Genomic DNA, 17,860 nt, shown 5'->3' with positions numbered 1-17,860 from the left:
CTACCTCTCTCCATTTTTCTATTTCTCTCTACTATTTTTACTCTATATAATTTAGATTTTATATTAGTAATTTGACAAATCAAAATATGTCATCTGATATTTTTTTACAATTAAAATAATTTTTTTCTTCCAAAATTAACAAATTCTCACTCTCACTCTCATTCATCATCTTTAACTTTCTCTCTCTTTTCTCTCATTCTCTATTTTTTCTATCTTTATGTTCTTCAGAAAACAAAATTAACAAAATAAAACAATTCAAATAAAAATTATTATTATTATTATTATTATTATTATTATTATTATTATTATTATTATTATGAACAAATTGACATTTTTCTGTGTTTCTGGTAACAGGAAGGCATTGGACTAGCCGAGAATGAGTTTGACTTCGACGGATATTCCTTAGACAACATTCCAGTCTAGAACAGAACCAGTCAATTTCTCTCTCCAGTTGCAGATGTAAATAGTTGCTGTTCCATATGGACCAAATCATTCTGCAATTAGTCAAGTTTGGACCTGCATGCGTCTAAATTCTTCAACACATCGAATTTGGTTCATGTAAAAAAATCAGACTTCAAGGAAAAGATGGTAAGTTAAGAAGAAGAATAACTACAAACTTCAACTGCATGTATGCAAAAGGGGCATACATGCAATTTTTGACTGATTCTGATGGTGAAATTTGTAGTAAGCTTTATAATGTTAGGGTGTTCATGAACATATTTTGGTTTTAGAGCAGAACTGCAGAAGCATAGGTTTTGATACATCTGCAGACTCTAGGAACATTTCTAACATCAATAACAAATTACTGAGAAAAAAAACTTTTATCCTCTTTGTTATTCCCCCCTGGTTAATGTTCTTGAAATTAAGCAGATGATTGCTTTAATTAAGCATGTAAATATTATTCCATTTGGTTGCTCAAGACATTCAATCTGGCCATTCTTTCTTAATTTTCTGTACTTTAATATCACTTATTTATATGTTTGTGTTTGTTGTTTTCTATTCCTCTCATTTTGATATGCAATACACACAGGAATCTGATTAGGTTTCCATTTTTTGTGTTTTTGTGTTTTGACTTAATAGTTGAGATATATCAATTTGGTCTTTGGAGGATTAGTTTTCATTTCATATTAGTCCAAACATTAATTTCTATGAAAACAAAAATCACTTATCAGTGTCCACTGTGTCATCACCGTCGTGTTCGTGATGATATCATATGTGATAGTGTGGCATAATCTCTTTCAATCGACCTTAAGTTGGTCAAAGAAAAAGTGATCATTAGAAGAAATTGGGAATTAATTTCAGACCAAATCGATGTTTAACTCTTGAGAACTAATATATGGTGTTCATCTCAGTAAGAGCAAAATTATATTACATATCATCAGAAAAGATTATATGCTGAATATCAATTAATGTTTTTATGTAACATTAGGACTAATTTGAAATAAAGATAAGACCTTTTATGATCAATTTGACATGGCAAATCTTTTGAAGACCATTTGGATGGTTCACAATTCTTTTGAAGGCTAATTTGGGATTTTACTTATGAAAAAAGGGCAATCTAATGCACAAGACTATCACTTGGTGACTTTACCTATACAAGTAGAAAGATTTTCTTTTTACTTTTTAACTTTGAGCTTATATAGCTTTTAAGTCATAATAGCAAAAGGTCAGTATCATCTGTGAAAAACAAGAAAAATTATAAATTTCAGTTTAAATAAATGCAATTTTACAATTCTCTGTACCGAACCAAAAATCAAACAATGCCACTATTGCCACATCCATATGATTGGCAACAACATCAGGAGCAACATGGGAACAAAAGAAAACTCATTCCTGAAACCACTGCTTGGATATACCAAAGGAAGAGAACATTCCTCACCATTGAAGAATACTTTATTGGGAAATCCATCACCATCTACCACTTCGATTCCAGGAGTATTTTTCTTTCTAAATGAGATCACGGATTGTTGTTTCCCGGGCACCTTCGGATCTTTTTTTGGGTTGGATCCATTTGCTTCGGCTACAAGGAAGTTCAATCCTTCCTTTCCTTGCATGAATATTGTGTTCTTCACTTTGTCTAATGAACTAGCATTGAATGAGTACATTTTCTCAAAACCAGGGGCTGCTTTATCCATTTCCACTGCGACAAACCAGTCTGCGAAATCAGTTTCGCCCCAGTTGAAAAGCGTGATCCTTGCAGTCCAACCTCGCCGGTAATCTGTATTCACATGCCAGTTGATGCTCACACCACAGTTATCACCACAAGGCATAGGATTAGGCACTGATAGATGCTTTCTGTCAGCCCAAGTATGAGCCATTTTTGTTCTATTCTCAAATGGAACAAGAAGTGCCTCCGGGGGAAGCAGAACAGCCGGTTCAGCCACACTGCACGTCCTCTCTGACTTCGCGGAGCATCCACATGCACATGTTTGGCAGGGAACAACAGATTCATTGAAAAAAGCTGAAAATGAGACACAACATTTGCTTTTTCTTGTGTTCCTTGTTATGTTGCAGAGAATTTGCCAACTTGCAATTGCAGATGTATTTGATGGCAAACCTGTTGGATCCAAAGACTCACTAGGACTCACCCTAACAGGATTCCCACATTGGTATTCAGGGTTGAGTTCCTCACCACTTATCTTCCAGTTCCTAGGTGGCGCAAGGTGGGAACGATTGATGTTTGGAGGCATCTTGAAGACCTGCATTTGGAACCTTGAAATTGACTTACTAGGATCCATTGTGGGTGGCAACAATGTACCATTTCTGCAGCAAAATGGGACTTTACCAAGTTTTGAATCATTGAACCTATGTCACACAAATACAAGTACAAGCATTAAAGACAATACATACAATACAAGTTTAAAGTAATAGTATTTAATGCAGATACATATGTGTGAGTAAAATAATGAATCAATGAAATATTTGTGCATCGAAGCGTCAAACCTTGTTGGAGGGAGATCAACTACGGTTGGCCTTCTTTCGCAGTTCAACACATCGGCAAAGTCAAGTTTCTTGTAGTACTCACCTTGTGAACCAAAGATACATTCAGAAGAATCAACGTTTGATGGATATGCACCTTTCATTGTGTATATGAACTCATCATTGATCCATTCCCAGCTGAGTTTCCAATGGTCAAGACGGCCAATGGGGTTGTTGTTTGAAACTGTGACCTCTGCCCAGTAATTGGATTCATATGTTTTTGTGACATCATAGATTATGCTAAGGTCACCACCTTTCTGAGGGAGTGGAAATTCTTGTTCATCTGTGGGTGTGTTTGTTTTGGAATTGGGATCAACTGTGCAACATGTATGTGTCTCATTGTTACCTGCTGAGAAAAACCATAAGAAGAGCAGTAAGCATTCTCATGGGCAAAAACGCAAACACTTGGTGGTTGGTGAGAAGGAAAAGGAATATTTCATTTGCTTCATTTATCATATGTAGTATTAGTATACATTACCCTATGAATCAATGATATTCACACATAAAGTAGAAAAAAAAGTTAAGACTATATATTTTCCATCAGGAAATTAAGCATTGAATAATCTGAATTGAGAAATAATTTTCATCACAGAACATATATATTAGTAATTCGTCTTCCGAGGTTACAATTCTAATGAACCCCGCAAATAGGGACATTAAAAAAGGACAATTTTGAAATTTTGATTACTACTCAACCAATCTAGTTTTGTTACTCTTTGTATAATAACACAAAACTTAAAAAAGTAAAAGGAAAATAAAAAAGAAAAAGAAAAAAAAATGATGAAAGTCTTGAAAATTTTCATTCATGAATACGTTTACCTAACAATATGAATAATTTCAATAATTTTAATACAATCTTAACTAAAATCCCTACATTTATACATACATATACTCTTGTAGTTACTTTTCTATTGTATCGAATTTTTTCCTCTTATTATCAGACTAAGCGTAAAATACATACACACACAATTGAATTACACATAATATCTATTATCTAACTGATGCCAAAAAGAAAAAAAGAAAAAAAATCATGCCTTCATATACAAGAAAGATTGATTATCCAACACTTAGGAAAAACATGTTGGTCACCTGACATTTCTTAAAAAAAGTTGACCAGTGTTAATCACTTAATATATTATTCAGTAAAATATAATTAATTTTTATATTAAAAAGTCAATGTAATTAGATGATATTTTACACAAAATATAGGCCGTAAATAAAAATTAAATTCTTAAACCCCTAATTATTGAGTGAAAATAAAGTCTTTAATTTTACCTTGAGAAGTGGGTTTACGACAAATAAAACCTTCATTAGAGAGCCTAATGGTGGAAGGCATGGGAACATTGGGTGGCGCCACCCCAAACACCGTCCCCACCATGTCCACCGTTACCATCATCTGTTTTAAGTCCCCCGCCGTCTCCGCTGCCGTCTTCAAGTCCCTCACCTCGGACCCCTCCAAAACTGTCCCGTTTCCGACGGCAGCAGGGAGCCCTGTGCCGTCTGCCAGCTCCGCGTTCGACGCCGAAACCAGCCACTCTCGGTGCCGGAAACCCACGAACACCTTCCATGACTTCAGATCCTCTAGGCCGTTGTTTAGCACCGTCAGCTCCGACGTGAACCGGTATGGCTGGTCCGCGGTGTCGGACGTGTTCGGCGGCAGGCGGTAGCCGCTGGTGTAAGTGTAAGAAAGGAATATTCCGTTGCAGGAGGAGGCGGCTTGTGGCTGAGAGAGCGATAATGGCGCGGCGGAGATGATGACAAAGATGTAGAAGAAGACATGGTCATGCAAGGCCATGGCCATGGTTACGTATTATTAGTTTGTTTTTGAAAGTGAGAAGGGTTATAAATATGAGTTAGTTTATTGGAAGATATAACATCGTATAAATTTAATAATTAATTTATTTTAATTTTATCCTAAAGTTTTTGCCGTCTTTGGGTGTTTCAAATGAAAGAGCATCATCCCTTGTATGTTTGCTTGTATAGTAAGAATATACTAGTAGTTGCATGATGACTATTCAAAGGTTTAAAGTATAGTTTTCAGTTTTGTTAGTTAATTAGACAACTAATATTATACTTTAGATTTAATTTTTATACATGGGCAAATTAAATAAAGACATATTTATTATATAAAAAATGTTACGTTAGTTTTTTTAAAATTTGCTAAATAAATTGTCTTGGTCGTTTTTCATGAAGGCTGGTTTAAGCTACGACGAATCTGGAGTTGATGATGTATGTATTAGTGTTGGATAGACATGGTCAAGGACAATGATGGTTTGGCCATTTGGCTTAGCTAACGTAGTTGAAGTGGTATTTGAGAGTAGGTTGCTAATTATATTAATTGGATTTTACTTATTATTTTAATTTTTAGGTTTAAATATTAAATTCTTATAGAGGGTGATATGACTTTGGTTTGTTGAATTGGGAAGTACTTACGAATTCTTAACATTGACTTGGTGCTGAGAACAATTACAGTGTGTCATGGGAAACACTCCAAAGACAACGCTCCAATTTAAGTAAAAAAAATTTGTTACCTCTAAGATTGCGGGACCGGTCAACGAACCAATAAGACAACTAGTTCATTAGTTTAATGGTCCGACCGAAATTCAATCGGGTTCAACCGATTTAATTAAATATTAAATAAAATTATTAAAAATTAATATATATAATGCTTGATCACCATCTAGTTGTTCTATCTTCAAAAATAAAAATTTCTGATTAATAACAACTACAATTTACAAACACAAATTTACACAAATTAAATACGACCAATAACTAAATATTGATTGTTGAACAGATCCACAAAAAATTTCTAATCACATCAAGAAGCCAATGCAGTATCAAAAGTTCAAAATAGAAAATTATCAATTACATTAGGCATCAAAAGTTCAGAAAACAAACTCAGAAATCAGAATCCATACAATTAGCCAATTAAATCAACAATTAACAAAATTAATAAGTACCACCAAAAATTAACAAAATTATTTTTAAAGAATTAACTCAAATGGAAAAGAACAGTATACCTGAACAAAATCACTAAATAAAGTCAATTAAAATATAAAGGTCTTCAACAATCAACTAGAAAGGACTAATTTCATAATTTCTAGCCTTGAAGATGCCCACAGCCTTATCAAGAAACTTAGCAGAAAAAGAGAGAACCTGGAGAAATAAAGGAAGAAGCTCGACTGCTCGAGCGTTCCACAGAGGTGAAGAAAAGGTCCCGGTGAGAGGAGGTGACGGCTGAGCAGTGGAACAGAGGTGACGATGGAGAGACGTTCGCGGTGAGAGTGAGACGAGACACGACGGCGGGGAGAAGAGCTCTGCAACGGCCGAGCAATGGAATAGAGGTGACAACGGAGAGACGTTCGCGGTGAGAATGAGACGAGACGCGACGGTGAGGAGAAGAGCTCTGCTGGCGTTAACGCTGCCGCTAGTTGTTGCTGTTGAAGTGTTGAAGATTGAATTTGGGGCTTGGCTTCATTTGCTTCTGATTTAGGGTTAAATGGGTTAAATAGGGTTGAGATTGAGAGAGGGGGAATTTTTTTCCTTTATATTAAAAAAAAACTAAATGGGTAAAACGGCGTCGTTTGAGGCATAGTTGTAAAAATCGGACCGGACCGGTCAGTTCGACCGAAAAACTGGTGAATCGGACTCCTAACCAGTCCGGTTGAGTGATATGACCGGATAAACAAGAGAACCGTTGAGAACCGGGTTGAACCGACCAGTTTTGATGAAAACTGGAAAACCGGCAGTTTCTGGTTAACCGACCGGTTCGGAAGCGTCTTTTTTTTTTTTAAATTCATTTTCCAAAACGACGTCGTTTTGGTTTATAAAAAAAAAAAAGAAAAGGAAATTCTCGTCGTATACGCACGGTACCCCCAATGAATATGCTTGTTGACTAATGCTTGAAAGTTGAAACCGAGGTGTTGAATATGCTTGTTGAATATGAATAATGTTAATCTAATGTTGTTCTGTTATAGTGTTATGAATATGCTTGTGCTATGAATATTTAAGATTGCTGTAAATAATATAACTATTTAAGATTGCTGTGAATTTAACTATTTAAGCCTTTAAGGTTGCTGTCTTGTTGAATAAGGAATAGGAATTAAGGAATTTAGGATTGCTATTGTTTTATACTTTTGCTGTTTTGCTACTCCATAATCCATATTCTTTTAGAATGGCTTCTGCGAATATACCATCAGAAACATCATTTTTAGTATTTTATATTTTTAGTATTTTATTAAGTTTATGACTATTTTAGTATTTTATATTTTTTATTTACGTGAAACCGATTTTACCGGTTCAACCAGCAATTTATCGGTTGAACCAATAAACTAGTGAACCAGTAATTTGACCGGTTCGATCACCGGTTTGGTTCTTACAACTATGGTTTGAGGGAGTAGTCAAATAAGAAAAACTACAAAAAAATTGATCGGTCCAAACGGTTCACCGGTTAGCTGCCGGTTCAACCAATTTTTTGTCAGTCGGTTTTTGAGTATAACCGGACCGGCTTAGTGACCGATTCCCGGTTAATCCGATTGAACTGGCCGGTCCGGATCGGTTTTCAAAACAATGGTTACCTCTCTGAAATCTTAAAGTGTTCCATTTATATTAAGATTTTAGCATGTATATTAAGTAATTATATTAAAATTACACAAGTTTAAGAAAGAATTACATATATTATTTTGATAGAAAAGAATTTCTTCTTTTGTAGATTATAAAATAATTGTCATAAATATAAAGAGATTATTCAAGTGAATGTAAAATAAAAAAATTATATTATGTTAAAATTCTAAAAGATATTAGGTAGCGTTTGCTTTCAGAAACTGAGACTGAGACTGAAAGACTGGATTTAGTATTGCATTTGGTGGCTAGAGATTGGAACTAAAATTTCAATCCCATAACAAAAAATTTTAGTCCTTTCAATACCTCCAAAAAGTGGAGCACAAGAGATGGTAAATTTTGAAGACGGAATTGAAATTTTAATAACATTTCTTCTCAAAAATATTATTATTTAACTTTTCAAATTTCAAATTTACCTTTCAATCTCTATATTTATCTTAAATTATACATAATATTGAGACATAACTCAATCCAATACATTTTATACTAAACACGATATAAAAACTCAATTTAATTTCTATCTATTAATATCTGTCTCTCAATCTTAATCTCTCAGTATCAGTCTTCTTTTTAAAGGCAGCTTTGCAGAATAAAGCGCTTTGAATATTAAAAGATAGTTATTCATAGATGGGTGGAGTATACATTTTCATCTAAGTCTATTCAAGCTAGCCCAACACAAAAAAACCCAATCCCATTAACTGAGCGTGTATTACACGTGCCCAAATCCCCAAAATATTTAACATTCATTCACGCCTTCATTATGAAACAACGTTCCTTCTTCAATCTCAAAACTGCTATTGGACTTCAAATCTCTCTCAAAATCTCTCAAAGCTCATTTGTGTTCTCTGCGGAAACTGCTTCTACTCAAGAATCACGTCAAGCTTTCGAAAGGAAGAAGAAAAATCAAACAAAATCAAGAACAGAGACTGCAAAAGATATGATAAAAACTTTTATTCATTTAAAATCTCGCATTCTCGCGTTTTTCCTAGTTGGATTTAAGGTTTAGTGGATTGATTTGCTTCGTTTAGTAGATCGAGTTATTCTGATTCTGTTCATTTTGCATAACTAGGGCATACGAATGAAAATGTATTGTTATTTTCTGTGATATATAGTACAGTTCATTGGAGGTGGTGATTTAGATTCACTTGATTGTTAGTGTGTTTAATTGAGTTCTTTTGCATGCAGAAATATTTTTCTTGCTGATTGAATGTTTATCACGTTTTATTCAAAACATGAATGAAGATCGGTTCATTGAAGTTGGTGATTTCCATTCACTTGATTGTTAAGTGTTCAGTTAAGTTCTTTTGCATGAAGAAATGTTTTTTTGTTGAATGAATGTTTATCACATTTTATTCAAACATGAAACGCTTTTGGTTCATTGGAGTTGGTGATTTTCATTCACTTGATTGTTAAGTATTCAGTTGAGTTCTTTTGTATGTAGAAATATTTTTCTTGATGATTGAATGTTTGTCACATTTTATTCAAACGTGAATGGAGTTCAGTTCATTGGAGTTGCTGATTTACATTCACTTGATTAAAATATGCATGCTTGTGCTTGTTGGTGTATTGAGTGAGGTATTGACCAAATTTTTTTGTCCTTACAGCAAAAATGAAAAAGATAATGGTGACAAAAAAGCAGAAACCGCGTTATAACGTAAGCATATATACACATTAAATATATTTATCGCCTTTCATTCAAATAAACTCTATTTTGTATTATAAATATATCATAACATACTGTTTCAAAACCTTGCAGAAAATTCATGATCTCAGATACCAGACAAAGGCAATAGCGAGGGTGTTCAACGCAATGACTCGGCAAAAGAGAGATATTGTCGATGAAATGGGATTCGGTGTGCTGGCACATGTCCCGGAAATGAATGTCTCTCACAAGCTATTGAGAGAATTGATTGCTTGCTATGATGAGTATTATGGATACCTGGACACTCTCTACGGCAGAATACACATAACACATGCCAAAGTAGTAGCTGTGTTGGGCATAATACACTTTCCACTTTTTGCTTATTTCGGTTCACTGGTTCCTTTATTTTCGATTCATTTGGGTACAGAAAATAAAACTGAGCCTTTTTGACTGATTTGTTGCTATTAAAATATTGTAGGGAATCATTTTCCTGAGAAAGTTGAGTACGACAAACTCAATGAGCAAAACAAGCAGATAATCGACATCTTCAAAAGTGCTACACTGGCATCTTTGACAAAGTCTGTCCTTGATATGAGTGTTGAGGGGGAGGAGAACCGTAAGAAGATCGAAAGGACTTTCGTCGCTTTTGTCCAGAAGTGCTTCTTACTGCCGACGACGGTGAGCGCAGCCTCCCCGATCCATAAGCCGCATGCCCTTTGTGTGGACAACATCTGACAATGGTGTTGGGCAACTCATGTCTTGAGCTTCTTAAGGAAGGGGGTTGAAAACAGGAGAGAGGGAAAAAAATAGTCTGTTGATGGCTACGTGTTTGTTTTGATGCTAATATATTCCCATGAATCCAAGTTCCCTCGACTGGATACACCTAACACTCTCGGGCCACCATGGGTGGCCTACTGGACACGAGAGAAGATTCTCAAGCGGATTGCTAAGGAAGCAACTAATACGATGGTAAATTAAACAAAAATTTCTCTTGAAAATTCGGTTTAGATGCTTCTAAAATACTCTGCTAACTAAATAAGCTTGTGTTTTAGGGACTTGTGTACATAGCACAATTAAAGGAGACAAAGACAAAAGAATAGAAGGTGGAAAAGAAAACAATTTTTCTGAAGGGGGAAGAAAAGAGAAAGCAGAAGAAAGAAAACAAAGAAAATTATTGTTCCGGATTCTTCTTCGGAAGAAGATAGTTTTTCTGAATCCAAATCTGAATCTGAATATGAAAAAATACCGCCAACCAAAAGAACAAGACAACAGAGGATGGTGAAAAAAATAAAAGATTGTTCTGACGGATTCGGAAACAACAAGTGAATCTGAAAACCAAAGAAGTACGAAGGATTCGGAAAGCACAAGTGAATCCAAAAACCAGTAAGGTTCGGAAATGATTATTTTTGGTTCATTGCTATGTTTGTTTGATGTTCATTTGGTTTGGTTTTACTTGTATTTGGTTAAAATTGTTCTTATGTATCGCAGAGAAGCAGAAGAAATTAAAAAAATAGCGACAAAAAAAAAAGAAAACAACCACAGAAGGTGGTTAAAAAAGAAAGCAAAAAAAGGAAGCTTGTTCCGACAGATTCGAAGAGCACAAGTGAATCTGAAAATCAGTAAGTTTGGGAATTGATTATTTTCGGTTCATTTATATGTTTGTATGATGTTCATCTGGTTTAGTTTTGCTTTTATTTGGTGAAAATTGTTTGTGTGTGCTTGTTAAGTAAATTACAGCTGTGATATTATTCTCCGGTATAAATTCGATGTATTTGTATGTGTTGCAGAGAAAAAGAAATCGAAAAAACACCGACAATAAAAAGAAAACAACTAGAGAGGGTTGCCAAAATACAAACCAAATCAAGCAAGCTTGTTCTGACAGATTCAGAGAGCAAAACTGAATCTGAAAGTAAGTTTCAGAAATCATATTTTCGGTTAATTGATACTTTTATTTTAGTTTCATTGATACTTATTTTATGTATTTTCAGAAGTGAACAAGTAAAGGCCAGCGCTGCCGAAAGAAGAAGGGACACGTTGTAGCTATTAAAAGAAAAGAGAGCAAAGAGAAAAAATGATAGAGCTCAAAAAATAAATGTTGCTCCAGATGACTTTTACTCGACAGAGCCGCGAAATGATTTATCCGAGACGTAAGATTCGGTTTCGTATATCGAGTTCTTTTTCTTTGTTTGCTAACTTTTCCTAAAACCTCTTGTAATTCCTCTGGATTTACTGAATAATATTTATTTTTTTGCTTAGACTGCCGACTGTAGATATGGGCAGCGAAACTTTACAAACTCAGACGAGCTCCACACTGTCTGTAAATGCACTGGCCAATGCCAGATAAATTCGGTTCTTTTCTTCGTTTAAATTCGGTTCATTGGATTCCAAAAATGAATTTCAGGTGTTTTTATCCTCTGCTTTTAATCTTGGTTGATGATTTTAATTTGGTATCTTTTTTATTAGGAAAAATATCCCGGAAATCCCGGTAAAAGTTTTTAGAAGAAAGAAACTCCATCGAAAACAGAGTTTTCAAACTCCAACTGTGTAAGTTGAAATATTTATGTTGGTCTTTTAGATTTCGGTAATAATTTTTGTTTAATTAATCACACAGAATCTGTGTTTAATTTTCAGTAGCACTACACCTAATCCTGAACTCTAAATCATTACTGTTTGAGGAAAAACTCAGTCTCAACATCTCGATATGTGAGTTTTTTAATGTACAGCTTTCGGTTCCTCGGTACCTATTCTGGTAATTCAATATTAACTTCTTGCTTGTTCATCTTCCGTAGAGCTCCTATTGCTGTGTCTCTTCCCAGTTCTCTTGTGGAAGAGATAATAAAATATCGAGATACCTTCACCAATGTTCCTTCCGAGAGCCAAGCAGAAGAAGCTTCTGTTAATGAGTAAGTTGTAATTAGAATTCTTATTATTAGTTTTAATGGCACAGGATAATAATTCTGGGTCGTTATTGAACTCTTTTATGTTTAATGTAATAGCCCTCCCGAAGAACAACAGCAATCGTGCCAAGAAACTCCGGTGGCAGGGCAATCGGAAGAAGAAGCACAACCTGATTTGTAAGTTTTCTGTTTGTTTAAATCTGGGTAATTTTGGTTCATTACATGGTTTACTTGTGTTTCAGTTGAATCCAGAAATCAATTAGATGTGTTTTTTATTGGACTCTTTTCTGTTTGTTACAGCTGCCTTTCGGAACCCGAAAAGTGATCCGGCGGGGAATCTTCCCCAAGGCAGAAGGAGCCAGAACCTCTGCAGAATGTGTAAGTTTTAATTAATATCCATTTTATTAGCTTTCATGTTATATTCTAATGCTTTTTCATTATTACTTAATGATGAGTTTGGAAAACTCTAAATTAATATCAGTGATGACTAAACATTATTAATATAATTAATTGTAAATTATTAAATTAATTTTGAATTAAAAGATGATCAAAATAATTTTGCAATGCAGGTTTTCTTATTGGGCCGAACAGAAAAGAAGAATTATTACAAGCCCAATACGCTTAAAACCATTCAGCCTTGATGTTAAAATTATTGTAATAATGGTGGCTGAAACAAGTGTTTTATGGGCCAGCAATTGTGATACAAGCCCAATTAAAAGTCTTGGTATGAGACCAAATATGCTTGGTCCGAAATTAAAAGGAAATGGGACACAATATTGTTTTATCCATTCAACCAATGAAATCCATTCCTTTGATTATGTTGCTGCATGCTCCAACGGATATCACTTTTATCCTTTGATGGAATCCAAATTTTATTAATTGGCGTTATTGCAGACCTTGGAAACATGAGAGAGAGTTGGTCTTTAATTTGATGGACATCATTAAGCTACATGCTACCTAAAGCAAAGGGAAGTAATTAACTTTAATTCATCAAATTCATTTGATTGCTTCTCTTTCTACACTCTCTACTCTCTCATCTTTTCTTTCTTTTCTTCGGTCATGTCACAGAAAACTATGGAAGCTAAGTTGAGCTACCAGAAGAAAGAAGGAGCTACATGCATCAAGACCATCGAGCTGATGGCAAGAAAACATAAAAAATGTAATGGCTAAGATCTGCAACCATGAAAGGAAAGATATGGTGATGAGATCTCAGCCTCTCCATACCAAAAATGGATAAGGAAGATTTTGACAAGCAAGGAGAAGATATTTGGAATGACTTGTCTCTGCTTTTGAGTTCACTCATCACAGAAGGTAGCTAGGGTGGCTGTGTGAGGAAGGAAGTAAAAGTGGAGCAGATGAAGCTATCATCATCATGAAGCATCAAGGGCTAGAAATTCATCTTGGAGAGTAAGCCAAGGATGGAGCGCTCGGATTGATGAAGATTGATGACCAAGGAAGGACTAGAGGTAATTGCATGTTGGGTTTTACATGGGTTATCTCTTCTCTCTCTCTGGCCGAACCGGTTCTGTTTCTTGGAGAGGAAGAAGTTGGCTTGGTTTTTGGTTTCAACTGTGGAGGCTTCCCTCTTCTATAAAAAGGGAGAACAACCACGGTTTGATTCAAGGAGAAAGTGTGAGAGTGCAAGGCACAGAGTTCTCAGAGCTACCTGAGCTAACAGATTTCTCTTCTCCTTTAATGTATTCTGTTTTGTAATTTTCTGTTTAATTTTGTCATGTCTTGAGTCTCATGGAAAAAGGCAAACAGTGAAGTTTGTATGAAAAAGCCATAGAGCGGAAAAAGGCAGAGAGTGCAAAATTAAAAGAAAAAGCCATAGATGTCCTTAGAGTTCCTTTGTTCATCTATGTTGTGTTTCATGATTCTGTGAAAATTCCCTTGTAAGTTGGGTTAGCACTTTACAGTCTCTAATCAAGAAGATTATAGTGAAATTTCATCATTGTTGTGATGGAGACTAGATGTAGGCTGCACTGCACTTAGCAGCTGAACCAGGATATATCTGGGTGTAATTTTCTCTCTTCTCTACTCCATTTCTGTTTCTACTGCACAGGAGATAAAACTGAAAAATATCTCGTGCCAAGTGACGAGACAAAAATAAAAGTCTCGTGGCTAGGGACGAGACAAAAATAAAAAAGTCTCCTGAAGTTATTTAAAAGATCAGCAAGTGTTACTGAGCAAAAAGGGGGCTAAGATTCAACCCCCCCTTCTCTTAGCCACTGAAAACCATCACTTAAAACTTTTCAAATTTGGGTAATTTCGGTTCATTACATGGTTTACTTGTAGTTCATTTGAATCCATAAATCAATTAGATATGTTCTTTATTGGACTCTTTTCTGTTTGTTACAACTGCCCTCCAAAAACCAAAAAGCAGGCCGGCGAGGAATCTTTCCCGATGAAGACGGAGCCAGAACCTCCATTGAATGTGTAAGTTTTAATTAATATCATTTTTATTAGCTTTCGTGTTATATGATATTGCTTTTTCATTATTACTTAAAACTTTCCTCTGTCCTATTGCAGTGCTTCTCGTCCTTCTTTATGGGAAGATGATGCACCTTCCTTCAGCCTTGGGATAAGTCTCCCAATATCTCAACCAACTCCCCCGACCTCTCAGCCGACAGTGACACAGCTTGAAATCCTGGCAGAGGCGGTGATAGATGCTGGGGTGGCGGCGGCATTGATTTGCTAAAGAAACCAATGCCGAGCCGAGCTTCACAACCGCTGTAGGTTACAAAACTCCAGAGAAAGAAAAAGAAACCACGGAGGAGCTGAAGGAGAAGTGTTTTCGTTGGATGACACAAGTAAAGGAAACCAACGATACAACCAATGAATATGACGCCGTATTCGTCTTGAACCATGAAGCGCATTGGGAGGTGCTTAGGCATCATTTCTTGTCTCTAATCTCCAGAGAAAATGTAGAATACACAGTAAATTCTTTGCCTATTACGTTAACATTAATAATTTTTCTAAAAACTTTTATATCGTATATCTCATAAATTTTCTTTCTGTAGGTGGTCAATGCCGCGTGTATAATTCTCAACGACAAAGAATCTCGCCGGTTTGAAGAAGAAATTTGCTGTGTGATGACGGATATTCTGGTAAGCCAAATTTTTTATTCCCTAAGTAATTTAGAATTTGGTTCATTTGTGATTTAACTGAGGTTCATTTTGCAGAATTTTATGTTGGAAAACTATGGCGTGAATTACATTGATCCAAATACCAACAAGGCCTACTGGATCGATATCGATCAATATGCGCACTAATGCCGTTTTCTTGACAAAAGAAAACTAGCATTGCATCCATTTGTAAGTAGTGATTTCCAAAACTTCTTTGATAATTCTGTCGTTTGCTATCATTTAGACTGAAATATTCCATCATTTTTTCAAACTTCAGTTGTTTGCGCCGATTTACAACAGAGGACACTGGTGGTTGTGGATTGTCGATGTCAGAAAGATGGCATTCTATGTGCTTGACCCTGTCAACAAAAAGAAAGATGAAATACCTGATTCAAGAATTAAACTGAATAAATTTGTTGTAAGTTATTTACATCATACATATTTTGTTGTAAATTATTCAAACATGAGTAGAATTCGGTTCATTGAAGTTGGTGATTTATATTCACTTGATTGTTTCTTGTTAAGTGTGCCTGATTTTACTTTTTGTATTCTTTTCAGGGATTAATAGTATCCCAGATGAGGGTTTATGCTGGGAAAGAACCCTTGATAGAGGACAGAGAGGGAGTTGAAGCAGAGTATATCAGGCTTAACGGTCAACGAACAAAGAAAAAAAAATCTTTCTTTACTATAGTGCTATTTTTAATGTGTTTTATTATGTATCCTATTAATCATATTTTACTTATTTCTTGCTTGGATATGGTTGCAGGATATACGTCATGATATGGCTGGAAACAATTGATCCTCAAAAGATTAAAACAGGGAAGAGGTATCAATATAAAAAGTGGACACAAGTAAGTAATTTCTAAATTAATGAAATTTGGTTCATTTCTTATGTAAGTTGGGTTCATTTCTTATGTAACTAATTCCTTTCCATTGAATTGTAGGAAGAAATTGATGCCTTCAGGCACGAATATGGTCCAAACATTCTGTTGCATAAAATGAAGAAAATCAGAGACCAAGTGATTCGGGCATCTGAAGCCATAAGACTCCTGAAGCCATCTGCTGCCCTCTCCAGCCCTTTTTGTAAATTCACATATGGGAATAAATTCAAATTCGAACAACTATCTGCATAATGAACCAAACATGTTATTAAAGTGAAACGATTATATAGTACTAAATGAACGGAACATTACCCATTATATAAAATCAAATTCGAACAACTGCCTACATAATAAACCGAGCAATACTACTCTCTTAACGAAACCAATGCAGAATACTAAATGAACCAAATATCGTATATATATAATCAAATTCAAAAGACCTGCATTTAGAATTCAGATATTGCATTACATTCAATTCAATTCAGTTCAATCCAAATCAGAACACCTGCGTCTAGAAATTAGCATTGCATTAAATTCAATTCAATTCAAAATTGAATAATCCAAACCTTGTCCGCTTGATTCGATTCACAAGAATAATCCAAATCGCTCTCATTCAACTGATTTGAAGTTGAATCATTCATTGTTTTGATAGCCTATTGAAATCTGAAAACGAAGAAGATAAATCCACAGATCGAAGAAAAAAATAAAGAAGAATAGGAAGAAGAACGACGAGCAGCAAAGAAGAAAAAAAAAAGAACGATGAGCAGCAGAGCAGATCTAAAAATTGCAATTCAGATCGTTAACGTTGAAGAATGTTTACGTTGAAAAAGAAGTTTTACATAATTATTCTGTTACGTTAATAGGAGGGGGAGGGGCGCCTATAACAACCTGACTTTTTGAAAATTAAATAATGAGTAATTTATGATTTATTATATTTATTGAGAATTTTATTTAAATTTTTTTAAAAGTAATTAAATTAAATTTTATGATACTTTAAATTTAAAATCTATAATTTTTTAAATAATTTTTTATTATAAAAAGATATTTATTTTGTGCTGTTCAGCTCAATTTCTTGTCTTGTATAGTGTGGAAATTGGAATTGTCTCTCATAGTGTATAGTGTCATGTTATATGCTGCTAATTTTGTTGTTAAAGCTCTGTTAAAGCTTGATCTTTGATGATACTCTCAAGGTACTTTGGTCATGTGTAATGCCCTTTTATGACAGGCAATATATATATATATATATAAACAAGACACATAACCAATTTCATTCAATCATCAAAATATCTTTATTTTATATTTGTTCTTTTCATCACCGAACTCATAAGAAAAGAAATAAGGGAAGGGAAGGCCGAAGCTGGCAAGAAAGAAAACCGTAACCCACTAAAATTTTTGGCTTCGATTTATTGAGATCCGTAATCCTAATCGAGAATTTAATCCAATAAAAATATTCGTATTTTTTTTTTTTATATATTGGCGCTATTTTTGATCGGTGAAAATTGACGGTGACGTAACTCCCCTACTTCTTGAGTTCGGCCAATTGGAGTTCTAGGAGTTACATACGATTTCTGACATTTTCATCTTTGTCAGCTCGGTCAGAAAACTTTTCCATAACCTTGAGTATTTTGATTTCATACGGAAGTAGGATTTTAGTAAATTCTCACCAATTAAATTTGTGTTGGATAAGTGAATGGTTGTTGTGATTGATTATTA

General features: G+C 34.8%; 2 protein-coding genes across 3 annotated transcripts in view; one reads left to right on the top strand and one right to left on the bottom strand.

Moving 5' to 3' along the window:
- Positions 1 to 947, top strand: part of LOC107639010 (two-component response regulator ARR2) — a 5,218-nt gene extending 4,271 nt beyond the window's left edge. The window contains exon 6 of the mRNA XM_016342417.2: positions 355 to 947. Within this exon, the coding sequence (XP_016197903.1) occupies positions 355 to 423 (69 nt within the window). The 3' untranslated portion in view covers positions 424 to 947. The remainder of the gene's footprint in view (positions 1 to 354) is intronic.
- Positions 1,621 to 4,830, bottom strand: LOC107639009 (COBRA-like protein 7). 2 transcript variants are annotated; one of them, XM_021120872.1, is made up of 3 exons: positions 4,255 to 4,830; positions 2,944 to 3,328; positions 1,621 to 2,805 (listed from the first exon to the last, which is right to left on the bottom strand). In XM_021120872.1, the coding sequence occupies exons 1-3, from the start codon at positions 4,778 to 4,780 to the stop codon at positions 1,767 to 1,769; spliced, it is 1,950 nt and encodes a 649-aa protein (XP_020976531.1). In that variant the 5' UTR covers positions 4,781 to 4,830; the 3' UTR covers positions 1,621 to 1,766. The 2 variants fall into 2 exon arrangements, with proteins under 2 accessions (XP_020976531.1, XP_016197902.1); XM_016342416.2 differs by having other exon boundaries at positions 2,944 to 3,325; positions 4,255 to 4,829.

The sequence above is a fragment of the Arachis ipaensis genome, chromosome B04 (assembly GCF_000816755.2).
Source record: "Arachis ipaensis cultivar K30076 chromosome B04, Araip1.1, whole genome shotgun sequence".
NCBI classification, from domain to species: Eukaryota; Viridiplantae; Streptophyta; class Magnoliopsida; order Fabales; family Fabaceae; genus Arachis; species Arachis ipaensis.
The sequence above is the reverse complement of the archived record's forward strand: the minus strand, read 5'-3'. Positions and strand labels throughout refer to the sequence as shown.